This window comes from Melospiza melodia, chromosome 8, assembly GCF_035770615.1.
Source record: "Melospiza melodia melodia isolate bMelMel2 chromosome 8, bMelMel2.pri, whole genome shotgun sequence".
Taxonomy (NCBI): domain Eukaryota; kingdom Metazoa; phylum Chordata; class Aves; order Passeriformes; family Passerellidae; genus Melospiza; species Melospiza melodia.
This window is the reverse complement of record NC_086201.1, coordinates 22,275,643-22,292,526: the sequence shown is the minus strand read 5'-3', so window position 1 is coordinate 22,292,526 and position 16,884 is coordinate 22,275,643. Positions and strand designations below refer to the sequence as shown.

At 40.5% G+C, this 16,884-nt stretch overlaps 1 protein-coding gene across 3 annotated transcripts in view; it reads right to left on the bottom strand.

Annotated features, from left to right (window-relative positions):
• AGPS (alkylglycerone phosphate synthase) overlaps positions 1–16,483 on the bottom strand; it is a 73,756-nt gene extending 57,273 nt beyond the window's left edge. The window contains exons 1-3 of one of the 3 annotated variants that reach the window (XR_010028584.1): positions 16,397–16,483; positions 15,761–15,976; positions 3,211–3,310 (exon numbers count right to left, since the gene is read on the bottom strand). Coding sequence is in view for 2 of the 3 variants with exons in the window: in XM_063162193.1 (XP_063018263.1) it covers positions 3,211–3,310; positions 15,761–15,872 (212 nt within the window). In the remaining variant the exon portion in view is untranslated. The remainder of the gene's footprint in view (positions 1–3,210; positions 3,311–15,760; positions 15,977–16,396) is intronic. The other 2 variants (XM_063162193.1, XM_063162192.1) reach the window with 2 other exon arrangements.
• Between the last annotated feature and the right edge of the window lie 401 nt (positions 16,484–16,884).

Sequence of the window (16,884 nt, the reverse complement as noted above, 5' to 3'; positions counted from 1 at the left end):
TGCAGATTCGCAGTTTATGCACTAAACTACTTTTAGATATGCTTATCCAAATAGCCACTTTCTCCTGTCCCCTGAACTTGTATCCTTTTCAGCCTTGAGTGCTATTCATTTCCTTCTTAGTCTGTTCCCCCAAAGTTTCCTGTGATTCCTTCTAATTTGGCTCAAATTCCCTGTGGACTCCCAAAACAGAGGTGCTATCCCTGTATGTACTGAAGAAATGTAGGAGAGTAATACAATCCATTTTGAGAGACATGCCTCAGAATGAAGACATTCAGGAATACATGCAAAGCTAATGAGAACAGATTAGATGAGAGTCATGCAGAGTGTGGACAAGCATACCTGGTGCTATTAGGCATTTAATGGTCCCTTCATGTGCTGTGCCAAGAGGGAATTGAGCACCCTAAGCAATTACATTGCAAGATAATGGAGGCAAACTGAACATCTAGAAATGGCTTTTTTTGAGCTTGCCACAGAAAGCTTTGGCAGGAGACTGCCAATGTCACGAACATAGGATATTCTGTTTCCTTGTACCATGTTTCTTTTGTACCTCTCCTGTCACTCAAGGAATGGAGAAATGGGAAGAAGGAATTGCAGTCAGTGAAAGAGGAACCAGAGTCACAGAGCTGTGAACAGGGAATCTAAACACAGGCTAGTGAGCACCATCCACCATGTGGTGTTGCACTGGTGGTCAACCACAGCAGAAAAGTAGTGATTTAATGGTTTACAGCTAAATTGTCATCATGCCAGTACTAGACCATTTGCATTTTGTTTGGAGCAGAAGCACGCAGCTTCCATAGCTTACTCTCCTTTTTCCTGGAACTGGATCTAAGTGGTTCAGTTCTGCCCCTTCAGACCTCAAAAAAACATAAAAGGAGGAGACAGACTGAATTCTGAGTAATAAGATCAGGTAGTAAATCAAAGGAGTTTGAACAAATGTAGGTAATTCTGCCATTATGTGAAACAAAACAAATGTTGATTCAACTCTAGTTTAGGCTGGGGCAGTCCAAGGCAGCTGAACAGAATATCTGAATGAGTAAAGGCAACATTTCTGCTCAGATGCAAATCTGTTGCTGTTTTGAAAATACAGTTTTAATATCAGAATACTGATGAAAAGGGTTGATTTTCAGGTTTTTTCAAATTACAGCGCAGTATATTAAGAGAAATGACTGGCAATTTATCTGAATATGCAAGGCCATAAACTGGAGCAGTTCAGCAGCTGCTCCACAGGCAGCTAAACTGTCTTTGTGATGAGAGAGAGACCCTCATGGAGAAAAGTGGACACTCATGGGTAGGAACCACTAAAAAGCATCATTACCAATAAGTAAGCAAGCACTGCTAGAGCAGACAGAACAGTGAGAGTCACCAACAGGCAGCCTGGCCATCTGTCTCCCTTTCCTTTTAGAAATATTGGTTATTTGTTGATTTTAACTTTTTTAGAATGTTGTTCCCTTCCTGATGATGATGTGATTTGAACTAACCTGCATATTTGATTTGTGCCTTGTAGAAGTTTAATTAAGTATATACAATTAATGACTGGCATCAGCTTATCCTGTGGAATTGGCAGCAGCAGGACACCTTAAATGCTCCTGCTGCTGCTGCCTTGCCAGACCTGAGGACTCCAGTCTCAGGCACTGTCAAGCCAGTGCTGTTCTCCACTGCTTTGTTTCAACAGAGAAATGTGGCACATACAAGGGACAACAAAGGCAGCTCCTTTTTTGAAGAACACAAAATAGATTAAGCTGGTCTCAGCTGAAAAGGATGCCATCAATTTAGACAGCAGCCTGCTCTTTCAGCTGAAAACACGGGAAATGGAGCAGCACAAATGGGTGAACTGCTTGATTCTCCAAAATATTTGTGAGATAATTAATCTCTGCTGCTTGCTTTGTTTGATAGGAGACCAGCTTACTGCTCCATTACATGCAGTGATGTCGCTGAAGAAGGTAGGCATTTTCAAATGAGAGAAAAACAGAATTTATTTTCTCTTTAACACAACATTCTTTGTGTGTTGAGAAGTGAAAAAACAAGCTGTCCTTGTGTTCATGGCTCCTCAGCGCTGCAGGACTGGAAGTTTAGGGGCAAAGGAACAGTTGTAAAACAGAAAGTAGGGGCAAAGAAAGCAGTGCCAGACTTTGAGGGAGAAAGTACTACTGTAAATATACCTAATGACTAGGCATAAAAAGAGGTACTAAGTGATTCCTCATGCCCTTGTGAGCTGAAAGCAGCTTGGTGAGAAACCTCAGGGCAATCATTCCCAAGCTTGCTGGAACATCAGGACTCTGGAATAATAGTGTTGGCTCCCAAGCTAGAGCACTCCCTCCTGGCCTATGGATGCACTAGTTTTAAGAGGGCAGTTAAGGAAAATAGTACAACCTTGTGACTGAAGGGAGAATAAAACCATGATAATAAATTCAACAGAGGGAGAGTTAGAAAATGAAGACATTTATCAGAACAATTATCTTGCTGTGACAATGGTAGCACTTGCTTGGACATCTTGGTACAAAGCAAATACTCTTGGGCCAAGAGCATTAAAACTGCCTTACTCCAATTAAAATAGCAAGTTTCATCTGGAATTGTGAGTGTGACTCCTGGTACACAGGAAAGCAAGATAGAGCTAAAGTGACTGTTCTTGAGTCCCTAATATGAGCTTTTCTTCTGTTTGAATTTCTCCTTAAATGGCTAGAAATCATTTCTGTCTTATGCCTCCAGTAAGATGTTTAAATTCCTCATTCAGTGCTCAGTACATCATTCAAATTCTCCAACTCTCAGAGCAGAAAGCACTGCTTTTGAATCTTCAGGGGCTTTTACAGAAAGCTTTTTAGCAATTAGTTTGTAATCGACTGAATTGTGTGTTTATATATCAGCAAAGTATCTTCTTAACACTTTTGATATAGTATCTAAATACATTTTACTGTAGCTTCTAAGCAGTTTCTAAAAGCCATTAAAAATTAAAAAGGAAGAATTATTTGCCTCAGATTTATTTTCCAGGTGATCCTGTGTATCCCAGGACTGCCAAGTGTTCCTGCCTTCCATAGCTCTTATTTGACTTGTATGGCATTGTTGGCTGTGTTGAAACAGGCAAACTTGATCCTTATGCCTTGTCAATCTTACTTGAGATTTGAGTCACTTATGTTTTGAGTGGGTTTAAAGAAAATACTTCCAAGTTTGGGGCTTTTTCCCCCAGTCAACTCTTGATTTCTCACTCTATCTTACCTTGTACATTGCTTCCAGGACTCTTCAGAATGTACCAAGTGTTGGAATGAGACTCCAGAGCCAGCTGCACAAGCATCCCTCAGACTTCTGGAGTGCTGACCTGTAATGAGCTGATTTTAGTCAGTGCCTCTGTGGTGAGTTACATCCTCAGCCCTGCAAATCCCTGCAGCAGGTCCCAGCAGAGGGCCAGCAGTGGGTCCTGGAGTCCCCAGCATCCACAGACATCCCCATCTCACAACCTGAAACACAGAGGCTGAAGCTGGACCCTGGGACCTGGTGACATCTTTTCATTTGACCTACCACATTTGGGGACAACAATTATCTCACACAGACATCTCTGTGTGAAAGCCATTTGAGATTCCATGATACAGAGTTCTGATCTAAGGAGATCTGGAAAGTTGAGCAGGGTGTATTAACAAAGCATTTTCTGATCTGTCACAGCCTAAATGTGTCATTGGCAAAGGGATGTGCTGTTTGTGACCTTTGCTTCCAAATCCACCAAAGCCCAGCCTTCCTTTTGCCCGGCAGATGGCCAGCTGCTCCTGCTAACAGAAATAAACCTAGGCACAGGCTTCCTCACTAATGTTTATAGCCCTGCAGATGGACACTTTAAAGGAAAGGCAGCTTTGTTAAAACAAAACAAAAACCTATGAAACTTTAAATTCAAGACCTGTTATTTTGTGCTCAGTGGTAGAGCTCCTTTTTCTTCAGACAAGTATGCTTGAGTAATAAAGTACATGCACAGCCTCTGGGAAATGTAGTGTGTGCTCTAGGAATGTGGGGTAGTTTACTTCTATCAGGAGAGCCAAGACTGCAATTACAGACATGGTAGGCTTTGTACCCCTGGAAAAGCTTAGAAATATTAAGCTTAATTACAGGATAAAATATAAGTAAATGCTTTGAAGTTTTGTTCAGTGCAGCTCTATCTGCCTTTCCCTGATGCTGTTCTTTCTCTGAGTGTTCTTTGATCTTTAAAGGACACTGTTGGTTTAGCTGGACCCAGCTGCACACAGTGTTTGCAATTTTCCCTAATGCTTGTGACTTTGGGTGGTCAGAGGGCACTGAGATGGGAATGTGAAAATCTAAACCTGAGCTAGTATTTTCTCCAAAGTTCACATTTAGGATTCCACCAGCAGCTTACTCATAGTACTGCAGCATGCAATAACTCATCCAGAGGGGGTAGGTTCAACTCACATATTTAGAATTATCCCTAATATTTTGTCTCCCACCATCCACTTCTGCTGGTAGGTAGTACCAAAATAGGCCAGCTGATGGACAGGCATGTTCTACAATCAGTGAAAGTCTGACAGTGACAAAATGAACCAGCTAATGGAAAGCAAACTGGAAATGGAAACAACAAACTTGCATCCATTGCTAGGACATCATGCAGTCTAACCCAGTATGGCAGCTGCTGGCAGATGCTCAAAAGCTGGAGCATGGTGTGCTTGAGAGGCTTGGACTGACCAGTCACAGGCTGTGTCAGCCAACATCTCCAGGAACTGAGGACACAAAAGACATCAGTTCTCCTCCCAGACCTGCTCTGTTTGCAGTAGTTTTCCCTCTTCTGCTTTTCCCATAACTATTACAGCCAGTGCTATTCAGTCACCAGGGAGGTAAATTCACGCCACATCACAGGTTACAGTAGAATAAAACAGTTTCCTTCTTAATTTTATGTAACTTCTAGCAGTATTGGAGTTACTGTTTTATCATTCCTCATATGTAGCCAATTAGCTTTTTCTATCTGAAAATCTCTTGGATAATAACACAGCAAAGGATATAAAGTAAGGAAGAGGAAGTATGACTCTCCACTGGAAAATGAAGAAAACTGGCAGGAATCTTATGGGCAGATAAAGTAAATAAAATAGCATTAACAATCTTAGCAAAGCATTCCAGATTTTGAAATTGCAAAGCCCTTTTCAATAAGCTTTTATGTTACTTAAACACTGTGTTGTGCAAACAGTTTTAATGTTCTCCTGTTACTGAGCAGGAGGTTATGCAACCAGGCCGCAAGACACACGTGGCTTTTTGAAGACAAGTTCATAAAGCAGTAAGGTATTATAAAAGTACTGTTACAGAAGCAAAAGCTCTTTCAAGTCATTGTAACTGCTCATGTCACAAGAAAGGGAGGCTCTTTAAACTCTGTGTCATTGTATATTATGCATGTAAGGCATAAAAAAATGACCTTGGGAGACAGAAGCCCTGCCTGCCTCAGACAACAATGGGTGCCTCAAAGTGTTTGCCTTTCAGAGGTGGCAAATAATACTCTAAGTTCACGTACACAAATGTGTGTACACACTTGGCTAAGAAATTCCCAACAGGTGGAAAGAAAAAAATTTGGCATGGAAAGCCATTAACTGAGGCAAATGTCTGAGCAGGTAAGGCCGAGAGTGCTTCTGTCCCCTGCTAATGTTCTCTGCCCTTTTACCTTGGCATCTATTACCTTGATAGGCTTTCACTATTTTCTGCCCTGCCCCAGGTGTCTCTAAGTTTAGTATTTGATTTTGCACCTTTTTTCCTATCTTGCTCCCTATGCTTGTTTCAGGCAACAATAACTGCACGGAGTCAATCTTTGGGGTTTCATAGAGCCTTTGTGGAAAACTGTTTGAGACTGTTCCTACACATCTGCAACAATAAACAACAGAAGACAGAAGCTAAAATTAATAAAAACATAACTAAAAGGCAGAGCTAAATGTTATATACAGTGAAAGCAATTGGAAGTATAATTGTATGAAAAGGCTTTTTTGATTAGCATGTTATGAAGGAGTGATTATTTTTAGAGAAAGAGCATGCAGTACTTATTTCATCCACTAAAATGTCATTGGTTTTGTGTTTTGAATCTAGTTTTGAATAAACACTGTGGGGCAGAAATTCACTTTCTTCATTTTGTAAGTACATGTCACTTTAGGTTCTCTTGCAACCAGGTGCCCAGTCCTGTGGTGAGCACTGGAGCAGACTCAGTGATGATCCAGTTGTGTTCGGACCATGGTTGCTCCAAAGGGAGAGGTTCCAGCTAAAAATCCATGTCTTCACTCTTTTCTATCATACCCCCTTTGGCAGAAGAGAAGCATTTGGCATAGAACTGCTCTGGGAACCCCACACCAGCTCAGAGGTTGCCTTGCAACAGAGCCACACCTTGGAGTCTATATTGGACTTTATCGCTGGAAAAGAGAGTGGCTTGGCTGTAGCAGAATTTTCTCTGTAGCCTTTTTTTTTTCCCCCATTGGGTTACCCACAAATCACTGATTAAAAGGAATAGATCCTTAGAACAGATGGATTTAGAGTTATCAATCAGACTTGCTATTTTAATGACGATTTTACATTTTACAAGAAAGAGAAGGAAATTGCAGTAAAGATCCTTTGATAACCTTGCTGATTCCACTCATATAGCTATCTCCTATTTTGTGAAAAGCTCTATGTATGTTGTGCATTTTTATATTACCTAGAATTTCAGGACACAAGATGGCAGTGTACTTATTAGTGATTCAGGCTTGGAAATGGTCCTGCTATTCAAATGAAGCATATAACATTTTATTTAAGCCTATATTAATCTGATAATGGAATTGTGGTATTAGAAATAAACCTAAAAGTATTTGTCAACAGCAGAAACAAATGCAATTTGCCAATAAATCAGTATTGCATGAACAAGTGTTAGGTAAAGCTTAATTCAGGATGTTATTGTACACAACAACACTCTGGAGACATTAAAAGCCTCTTATGGAACTCCTCAATTGCAATAACAAGAGGGTATCCCTTTATGAAGGAATGGAAGCTGGCTCAGTCATAAGAGCTTCTGAGCAAAATTGGCTGCTGGGGAAAAGCACATAAGAGAGCTGGCAGCCTGAAATACGTGCAGAGCTCAGGGCTCTCCGAGGAGTAGTGCAGACCACTGAAGTGGAAAAGGCTGAACAGTATCTAAAATTGAACAGGTGCCTTTCTGTGAAAAAAAGAACAAAGCAGACAACTGTTTGGCATGACAATTGAGAGAAAAAACATTTTCACTGAGAGGCATCAAATTAGGGGATAGGTCTCTGGCTGAGGAGAAAATTGCTTAAAGAGCTACAAGGAGTTGGACCTTTCCATGTGTAACTTCAGAGGAAGTTCATTCAGAGCCTCTCTGGGCACCAGTGGGTAAAGAGAACTGCAGTAATGAGCTTTCAAGGCCACTACCCAGAAACCTCTTTGGTTGGGTTGAGTTGAATACTGGAATTAGTAGGTGTAGCTAAAAAATTGTTTTGGCCGCCTTTCCTATCATTTAGTTATGCAAACATGGCCTTGCTACAAAGTAAAAAGAGCTCTTGGAAAACAGTAATATTTCAGAGTATAAAATAATCCTCAAAGTCATCCTCAAAGAAATCCCTGTGGGATTTCTTATGCTGACAAAATTCTAGGCACTCCTCCTTTCTCCTGGGGAATGCTCAGGTGACTTTGCCTCCCTGTACCTAAACTTGTGGCCCTAATGGGCAAGTCAGAATGACCCAGGAGATGCAAACTCAACACCAAGGTTCATTATTTCTGGATACAGCTCTTAATTTGACATAGTTATCAGGAATTAGATAATGAAAAAATATATACTTCTCTCAGACAAGTGTGATATAACTATTTTCTGGTTTTCTCTCCAGAATGGGAATATTTGTTATCCTCTGTTGTACTGCACCATGGAAATCCTCCCAGTGTGAGTGGAGATGGTACTGAGTACTGAGCTTGACCAGTGTTTTTGACAGAAAGTGGAATTGAGGGAATTTTGGTCCCTGAGTCTACTTTTCTTGTGGTCATTATCTAGGTGTAAAACCCCTAGATAATGACCCCTAGATGTTCCCAACCCCTCAATCACAGCAGCTCCAATGAAAAGTTGTCAGATTTTTCATGGTGGTCCACTCCTTTTGTTACAATTGGCCGATTGCTGCTTGTTATGGCCTTATGTTCCCACGCATAAATCGCTGGGTTAATACCAGAATTTCTTCTCCCTCTCCCTTTCTGGTTTGCATAAGATTGAATTTGGCATTGATTCAAATCAAATAATTCAAATGCCTGGTATTTTAACTACAGCTGGGCGTGGATTCATGACTAAAATAAAGTGTATTACCTAGCAGTTTCAGTCATTTGGTCTATTCGTCACAGTAGATTACAGAAAGTGTAGCATGCACAGAATTATGCATGCACTTTTCAACCATCTAAAATGGAGGATAAATTGAACATGTCATGGTTCTAGGAGAGTAATTTATATTGAGTACAAGCTGGGAAGGGACTAGAGCCAAAACTTCAGATCTAAATTACTCGAGTTCCAGGGAAATTTTAATCCAAATAAAAACTTCAGAGCTGTTGATTATATAATTAAGTGAACCAACAAGAGACCATATCTCAGCACTCACTCCCAAGCTAAAGAATTTACACCAATATTGAAGTTTTGTGGTTAAGTCCACAGATGCTTAATACTGACTGTGATCACTGTATGGAGTTACTGCCAACTGTCTGTTGTAACCACCCCACATGTCCCTTTTGGCTTTGCATATATCCCTGTTCTTCATAAATTAACTTTTCCGGCTCAATAATAGTTCCTCATTGAGAGTGTTATGAGGATTCACAAACTCATATTTTTTCATGCATGGACCATTGAACTTGGCCTCATTGTCTTTTTTTCATTGCAGGTGCCACCAATAATGTCTCAGGACTGAGAGGAAAAAGGAAAACACTGTTTTTTCATGTTGCTTCTGCATGATCTTCCCTACAGTCTGTCTCACCTTCTTTTGCCTCTAGTCAAAACCCAACTATTCTTATCATGGCAGTAGTCAGCCCATGTAGACATTCAGTGAAATTCTCTCTTTAGGTAAAACAGTTCTTACTTTTCTATTCAGAATCATTCCTAATCAAACCCTCTTTTGCTAGGTATAACCAATTTCCTCCAAATCAAACATAATCAACCCTTTTCCTGTGATAAGATGTAGCTGTAATAGCCCACCCCAACATTAAGTCCTCCCTCCCCAGTATTTTACAAAAGCACCTCTTTGACCTGACCCAACACAAATCAAAACTAATGTCTTTCCCATGGTCCAAAACAACTTCTTCTCCCCAAAATAAACTCTCCTCTTGACATTAAAAGGAAATGACCCCTGCAAATTCAGGAAGTCATGGTGCAGCAGAGTGATTGTAGTCCTAAAGACACTTTAACCTTTTCATTTACTGCAAGCATCATCCTTCTCCCTGTCGTCAACCCATAATGTAAAAGGTGAAGTGTGGACTAAGAGGGATGGAGCAGGAAATGTTGGCAGGCTGGAGATTGTTACCTTCTGGTCCAGCACAGGCACACAGGATCCAGCTGAGGCTTGAAAGCTGTTCAGAGCAGGCAGTTACTGGGGGAAAAGGGTATTGGGGGTTATCACTACCACTGATACATTCCCCAAGCAAATGTTGATGTGATAATGTAAGTAAAAGGCATTATATTTAAAATCCAAAGTAATATGCCTGTGAAACATGGTGGCAAATGATATCATTGAGGCCAAGTGCTTAGCAGGATTCAGTAAAAGGTTATACATACATATTCATACATTTGTGCGGGGAATTAGATTGGACCTGATAAAAATTCATAATGGATATAAATGTTCACAGTTCAGGGCATAAATCAGCCACCAGCCTGAGGTTAGAAAATAACTTCCCCTAGAGTCAGGCTGTTACATAATTATCAATTATACTTGCAGAGGGGGAAAGGAGGTTGAAGAATAGGCCAATTTCCTCAGAGACATCTGGGAATTACTATTGGCAGACAACTAATTTAGATTTTATCTGGTATGGAAGTTCTTATTACATCAAATAATGTAATTTAGAATTAAAGCATGTGATTCATTTTGTATTTTTTATTCTTCATGTAATCAAGTTCATGCCTAAGGGCAGGCCTTTCCATTACAAGCCAGCTGAAGTTAGTGAAATTCACTGTGCTTGTTTTCTCACCAAATCTCTTTTAAAACAGCTTCGTATTTTGCAAGGAAATCAGGCAGAGTCACAGCAATTTAGTTTATCAAAACTAGCCAACTAATACAGCCAACTTAGTGTCTAAATTAGCAGAGAAAAAGTTACCTGTGTGAACTGCAGCAAAATCTCATTCCAAGAAGTTCTCATTTTCATTGTTTGCATGGCAACCTAATAAGACTTACAGAGGTCCTGAATATATTGAATTATAGCATAAGGGCTACTCCAGGCCTACTTTTTTTACTTGGTATTATCAGCTCACCTAAGAAAAACATACACAGTCAGTGGACTTGTTTTCATCAAGCAACACACCTCCAGCTCTTGTTGCACATGAAAACAGTCTGTGAGCTAACGTAACACACACTGCACGCTAAGAAAAGCAGCCTTTGTGACCTTGCAACAGAGAGCTTGATGGAAAATCAGATTCTCAATCAATTGATTAAGAAACTGCTAATGAATACAGGCAATCCTTTATGTTTGCTGCATTGGGATAGCAGCTGCATTCTGCTATAGTTTCTGGAGCACATGATACACTTATTGCAATTACAACATAAATTATCACCACAATAGATGTGGAAAGCTGAGAAACATCTATTAACAAAACATCTCATCACTTTTCACAAGGAAAAGGAGTGGTACTTGGCATCAGTCTCTCCTAGGCATAATTTCTGTTCCTAGTGAGTATTACTAGAAAAATTGCAGTGTGATTGCTCAACATCTGGAAAGTTCTAGTGCCACAGTCTAAAAATACTATGGTCTTATAAAAAATTTGTCGTGCATAAACTTGAGTGTAAACTCTGTGTAAACTTTGTTCAGACAGATTTATAAAAGGAATGGCTGAAGAGAAGGCAGCATATGCAATGTAGCAGATTTTAAAAAAAGGTATCAATTCATATTTTGTAAAGATCTGAGTTGAAAGATGAATTAGCTTAGACTAACGTGCCAGCTGTGAGTTGCCAAGGACAGCCGTGCCCTGAGCACAGGCGCTGACTGCCCAGCTCGGTGCTGGTGCTGCAGTGCAGGTGCATTGCAGGCTCCTTACAGCTGCCCTCGTGTAATGCAGGGGCTGCAGAAGCAGTGCCACTGCTCCAGGGCTTTCCAGGAACAAACAGGGCAACTCCTGTGAGCACAATTAGCTCCTAACAGTGGCAGCGTTACCAGCCCTGCCGCTGAATCAAAAATGAGGAATATAATAATTTGGGGTGGGTTGTGCTGGCACCATTTGACACCAGTCTTCTGCCAGTCACATCTGCAGTTCTGTCATGTCTCCTGCCTCCTTCTGTCCTGCGCTGCTGCTCAGGCATATTGATACTGTAGTATGCCCTGGGTAAAAAAAGCATTAGGATTCTAGTTGGACTGGGTGCACAGATCATATCATTTATTATTTGCAGATGACAGGACACTAACTTTCAATTGTTTTCCCACCAAACTGAATAAGGGAGTTTGTTAATACAATTACCTTTGTATAATTGGAAACTAAATCAATGATGACTGTGTGATTTGAATGCTACTTTAAATAATTTCATTTTTATGATGCTGTTTTGTTGCACATGGTATTATCAAATAGCTTATTCATTTTCCTGCTGACTGTGATCTGAGTTTGCATATTTCTCTGTGACAGAAGAAGCACGTTTGCAAACCTTTCTAGTTTTCTGGGCTACAGTGTGCATTGCTTTTAATTGTTTTGGCTGACACACATTAACACTAAAAGTCCATAGTCCATAGTGAGTGAAACAAGAGGGAAGGACTGGGTGGACTATAACTTCCCTGAAAAATAAAAGCAGCCACCAGAAGTCTCTGGCAAAGCCCTTAAAGGAAAACAAAATGTGGGATAGACAAGGCACACAGAACTTAAGTGTTATGAAGGATTTCCCCTACTCCTTTCAGAGGAGGATCCCTAGTCATTGCCTGTTTGCCTCTGTTTTAAAATATTTGGACTGGCAATAGGGAGAAAGGCCACAGATTACTCAGTCTGTCATGGTCTGTTTGGATCTCTCAAATTAACAGGATAATGTACTTTCCAAATTAAAGTTTATTTTATAAGCTCATTAGGAAAGAAAGCAAACATGATGAAGAAGGGCTCAATCCCCTTTGTACAAACTAGTCTAGCTCATGAATTCACTAATTCATCACGTCAGTCATGAGGTTTCTAATTAACAAGTTCTCTAATTCATAACATGCAATTCATTAACATGTAACTCGTGCACTTTGCATATAAGGAAAATACCTCTCCAAGGGTGAGAGTGCTCATCCTTCCTCCCTGGTCACAGTGCAGGTGTTCCCTGTGTCACATGAGAAGCACAAACATTAGTGTTTTATCAACACTGTTTTCATCACAAATCCAAAGCATAGCACCATACAAGGCACTATGAAGAAAATTAACTCTATCCCAGTCATCGCCAGTACAATCACCACACCTTATTCCCTACTATTTACATCATGCTCAGGTCCCATATTATCCAACTGATCCTCATTAGCCACCTTCCTCTTTCCCATCCCTACCTATCTTCACAGGTATCATTCCCTGTGAAGTGTCCATAAAACACCTGTGAATGTCCATTGAATTCATTTAGTCCAGGACATTAGGCTCTGTCTGTCCTGGTGGTCACTCAGGACCAGAGAGCTGCTGTGTTTTGTGCAGTTATTGGAGCCAGCTCAGGCTGGGTCACTGCTGCACGTGCCCCACTTCTTGCCCTACGTGTTCTCCCCTGGCAGTGGTTGCTGCTACAGCAATCCTATAATATGCAACTCAGATCATAGTTTACAACAATTTAAAGGTGCATCCATTACAGTTTCTGTCTCTCTTTGGACTCCTACCCCTGCCTCTGCTGCAATGTGGACTTATCCAGAGACTCCAGTCCCTTAGGGGTGGACCTGCTCCAGTGTGTGTACTCATAGGCCACAGTCCCTGCAGGGTACAGATGATGTGGCCTGGCCTTAGGCACAGCCACAGTCACTTTGAGGGGCACCTCCTCCAGCACAGCCTTATCCAAGGGCCACAGTCCCTCCAGGGGTGTACCTGCTGTGCTATGGACATATCCATGGCCACGGATGCTGCTGCCCCAACAAAGTCTTATCCACAGGCACAGACACTTCAGGTTGTCCTCTCCTGCAGGGACTTATCCACAGGTCAGGTCCCTTCAATTCAAGCTGACTCTGGAGCTGCAGCCTGTCTGGGCCAGCAGCGAGGGCCAGCCCAGGCACACTGCCAGGGCTGTTATCAAAATGCTCCCAGGCACAGCTGGGTAGGATGATAAGCCCTACAGCAAACTGCCAGAGTGAAGAGAAGCCACTAACAAGCTTAGACTAATGTGCAGCAGGGCAAGCAAGACCTATGGCAAGCACAGCACCTGCCAATTAATAGCTAAATAGCACTAAAAGCTATAAATTCAGTCTAGGAAACTCTGACCAAACATGTCATTACCTCGAAGCATTTGAGCCTCAAGTTGGTCACCAAAACAGGACTGTCATGGTTTAACCCCAGTGGGCAGCTCAGCCCCACACAGCCACATGCTCGCTTACCCCAGTGGGATGGGGGAGATAATTAGAATGGTAAAAGTGGGAAAATTTTTGGGCTGAGATAAAGACAGTTTAATAGGGAAAGCAAAAGCCATGCACACAAACAAAGCAGAAGAAGGAATTTTTTCACTTCCTATCAACAGGCAGGCATTCAGCCATCACCAGGAAAGCAGGGCTTCACTACACGTATTGGTGACATGGGAAGAGAAACACCCCCAGTCCCAACACCCTTTCCTTCCTTTTTCTCCCAGCTTTACATGCTGAGCACAACATCATATGGTCTGGAATATCCCTGTGGGCAGCTGGGGTCAGTGTCTCAGCTGTGTCCCCTGCCAGCTCCTTGGGCACCCCCAGTCACTCCTGTTGGGGCAGCCAACAAACAGAGAAGGCCCTGCCACTGTGCAAGCACTGCTCAGCAACTGCTAAAACATCCCTGTGTTATCTTTTATCTCTTTTAATACATTGTTGTCACGAATTTTTCAAATTGAAAGGAAGTTGATTTCTAAGGTTAATTCATCAAGCTGTAACAAGACAGCAACTCTGACAATCACGCATTCAAACCATATCAATGCCAGCTTATTCTACAGGATGAGACAAGTACCAGCAGAAGATCAACTGCTCCTGACTCCTCTGAGTCAAATTTAAAGCTGAACTTTCCTCAGGAAGATTAAGGGTGTATATTCTACTTACTCATATTCATGTACAAAGTCTTACCACTTCCTGTATTTCCACAGTTCCTGGGAACAAAATCATAACCAGTACTTAATGTGGGCAAAGGTTGTGGGCATATAGTAACTATTTCACTCGTCCTAGAGACGAGGTCTTCTCCATGAGGACACGAAAGAACCAGTACTGCACTTCAGATTGTATGTTAACTTCATCTAGCTTTTAAAAGGTAGGGATTAGGGAGGATGAATTCCAGCCATCTTTTGCCAATTAGCAAGCAGGGATCTATGGTCCACCTCATGACTCTGTGATGTAAGAAGGGAACAGAACTTGTGTCACATGTGATGCTAATTCCAGGCTCTTTGGTTTACATTTCACGCAGAGACCTCGTAAAACAGAGGATGTCTTCCTACCACTGAGTAAAAAATAGATGTTGCTTCACTGATTCCTTTCATCAGTGTTTTTTAGGGATATCACAGGGACTGATTTTAAACTAAATTCTTTATTAAAAATGTAACATAAAAAAACCTCAAAATCTCAGATCCTCAGAGTCACTTCTCATTACAGTTTCGGTCAAAATACTAACTGGTTGAAAGGTCAGAAATTCAGTGACTGAAGCTGACTTGGCAAGTCAGGACTTGTTTCCAACATTTTTCAGAAGTTTAAAAGTTGCTATTTTAACAGATATTTTCTTACATTGCCCTTTAATCTGAAGGTACCTAAACTAGCAAGCAAGTTTTTAAAACGTTTGTTTTTCAGCAGTAGGTGGCACTATCAAGTTTCCCAAATATTGTAATATAAATTGATATAAAATTCTATGCACATAAATTATTTTAAAAAGAACATGAAAATATCAAAGAATAAATTCTGATAATAAAATAAATATTTTTCTAAATATTACAATTGAGAAAAAATCTAATGCAAGAATAGGAATGAGAATGTCTAATATCAAAACAGGCAACATGTAGCTTTTAAAATATGTGTCATAGAAAGTTCTCTATCCTCTTTGTAAAGTACCACCTTGAGTTGATCTTGAATATACTACTTCAGCTACTTTGAATTTCCCAGAAATTATATGTATCTCACTCGCATATAAAATGTAATACTGCAATAGTGAGTGTCAATACATCTAGAATAAGCTATGTATTTTTAATAAGGTAAATTAATGTATACAAACAGGAATATGGCAAATGCAAAAAGCATTTGGATTTTTCTTTTGTGGTGAAAAGTTTACACTTAGCAAGCAGAGACTAGAGCAGTACATGTAGGGCCAGATTCCTCCATGTATACTATAAGCGGTTATTACTATATCCCAAATAAACTCCAGGATTAAAAAGATGAAATGTTAATTGAAAACATTTTCTTCAAAACCTTACTATATAAAAATCAGTAAAGGGCAACTCACAAACAAATCTGTGTTTCCAGGTATTCCAGATTGTCTGATGACACAAATTAGCAGTATCACAAAAGCACTGCAGGTACTTTGTTTCAGAAGCTCCCAAAGCCATACACCTCATTCCTCAGCAGTGTACAGCAGGAATAATCCAGTGCAATGCAGCATTTTCATTAAAGCTGGGTTTTGGATGACTGCCTTCTCATTAGAAATGAAGTGCTGGTCTGCCTGAGCACAAGGTGTGAAGATAAGGAAAGGAGAAAAGAAATTAAGTAAGGAACACAAATGAAATATATAGTCAATGCTCTTTTATCTGCCTGACCAGAAAGTGTCCTTGCCATTTTTTTTTTCACCCCAGATTCCAAGCAAGCTGCTTGGCTCTGCATACTATTTCTGCAGTATGATAAAACCTATGCCAATGCCTAAGACTCACACTTTATTTTATTTTGTTTTCTATTAAATAAAGTATGCAGAAGAGACACTTTTATAGCCTCACAGCATTTTTTCATGAACTGACATTGTGTATTACTCCTTTTGGTTTGCTTACTGTTTCTTTTATAATACTGAAAAAGCCAAAAGCTGGTACTTAATAAAATATAATTTGCAAGGATCTGGCAGCAGCTGCATTCAAAAGATTTTTTAACTTACAACAGTCTGCTTCAGTTTCTCCAGAATCTTCAACAAGAGCCCTTCTTGTTGGATTCACTTGGGTTCACTTTCAGACCTCAGAATAAAGTGGCACTACAAAAGTCATATGCAGAAATATACTTTAAATTTAGCTTTTTGTTTTCCATTACAAGTGATTCATTGTCACCTTTCATTCTACCTCCATGGAATCAAAGCCATAGCATCATAAGAGCTGCTTCAATGTACCTAATTCATTCATCTCCTGCTTAACCTCCACAATGTGTTCAGTGGCTCCATGGACGTGCTTTAACTAAACTTCCATTGTAAGGAAAGTGCTTCCACTACATCTTGTACAGTTTTCAAATATACATCTAAGAAATCTACCTAAGTTGCAGGTTCTCCCTTCCAAGGGATATGTAAATTTCATATAATTACAGCAAGCAGTATCTTTGGGTAGACACACAGCTGCAACATGAAGGTGCAAAGAACTTTCAAATTACTACAGATGT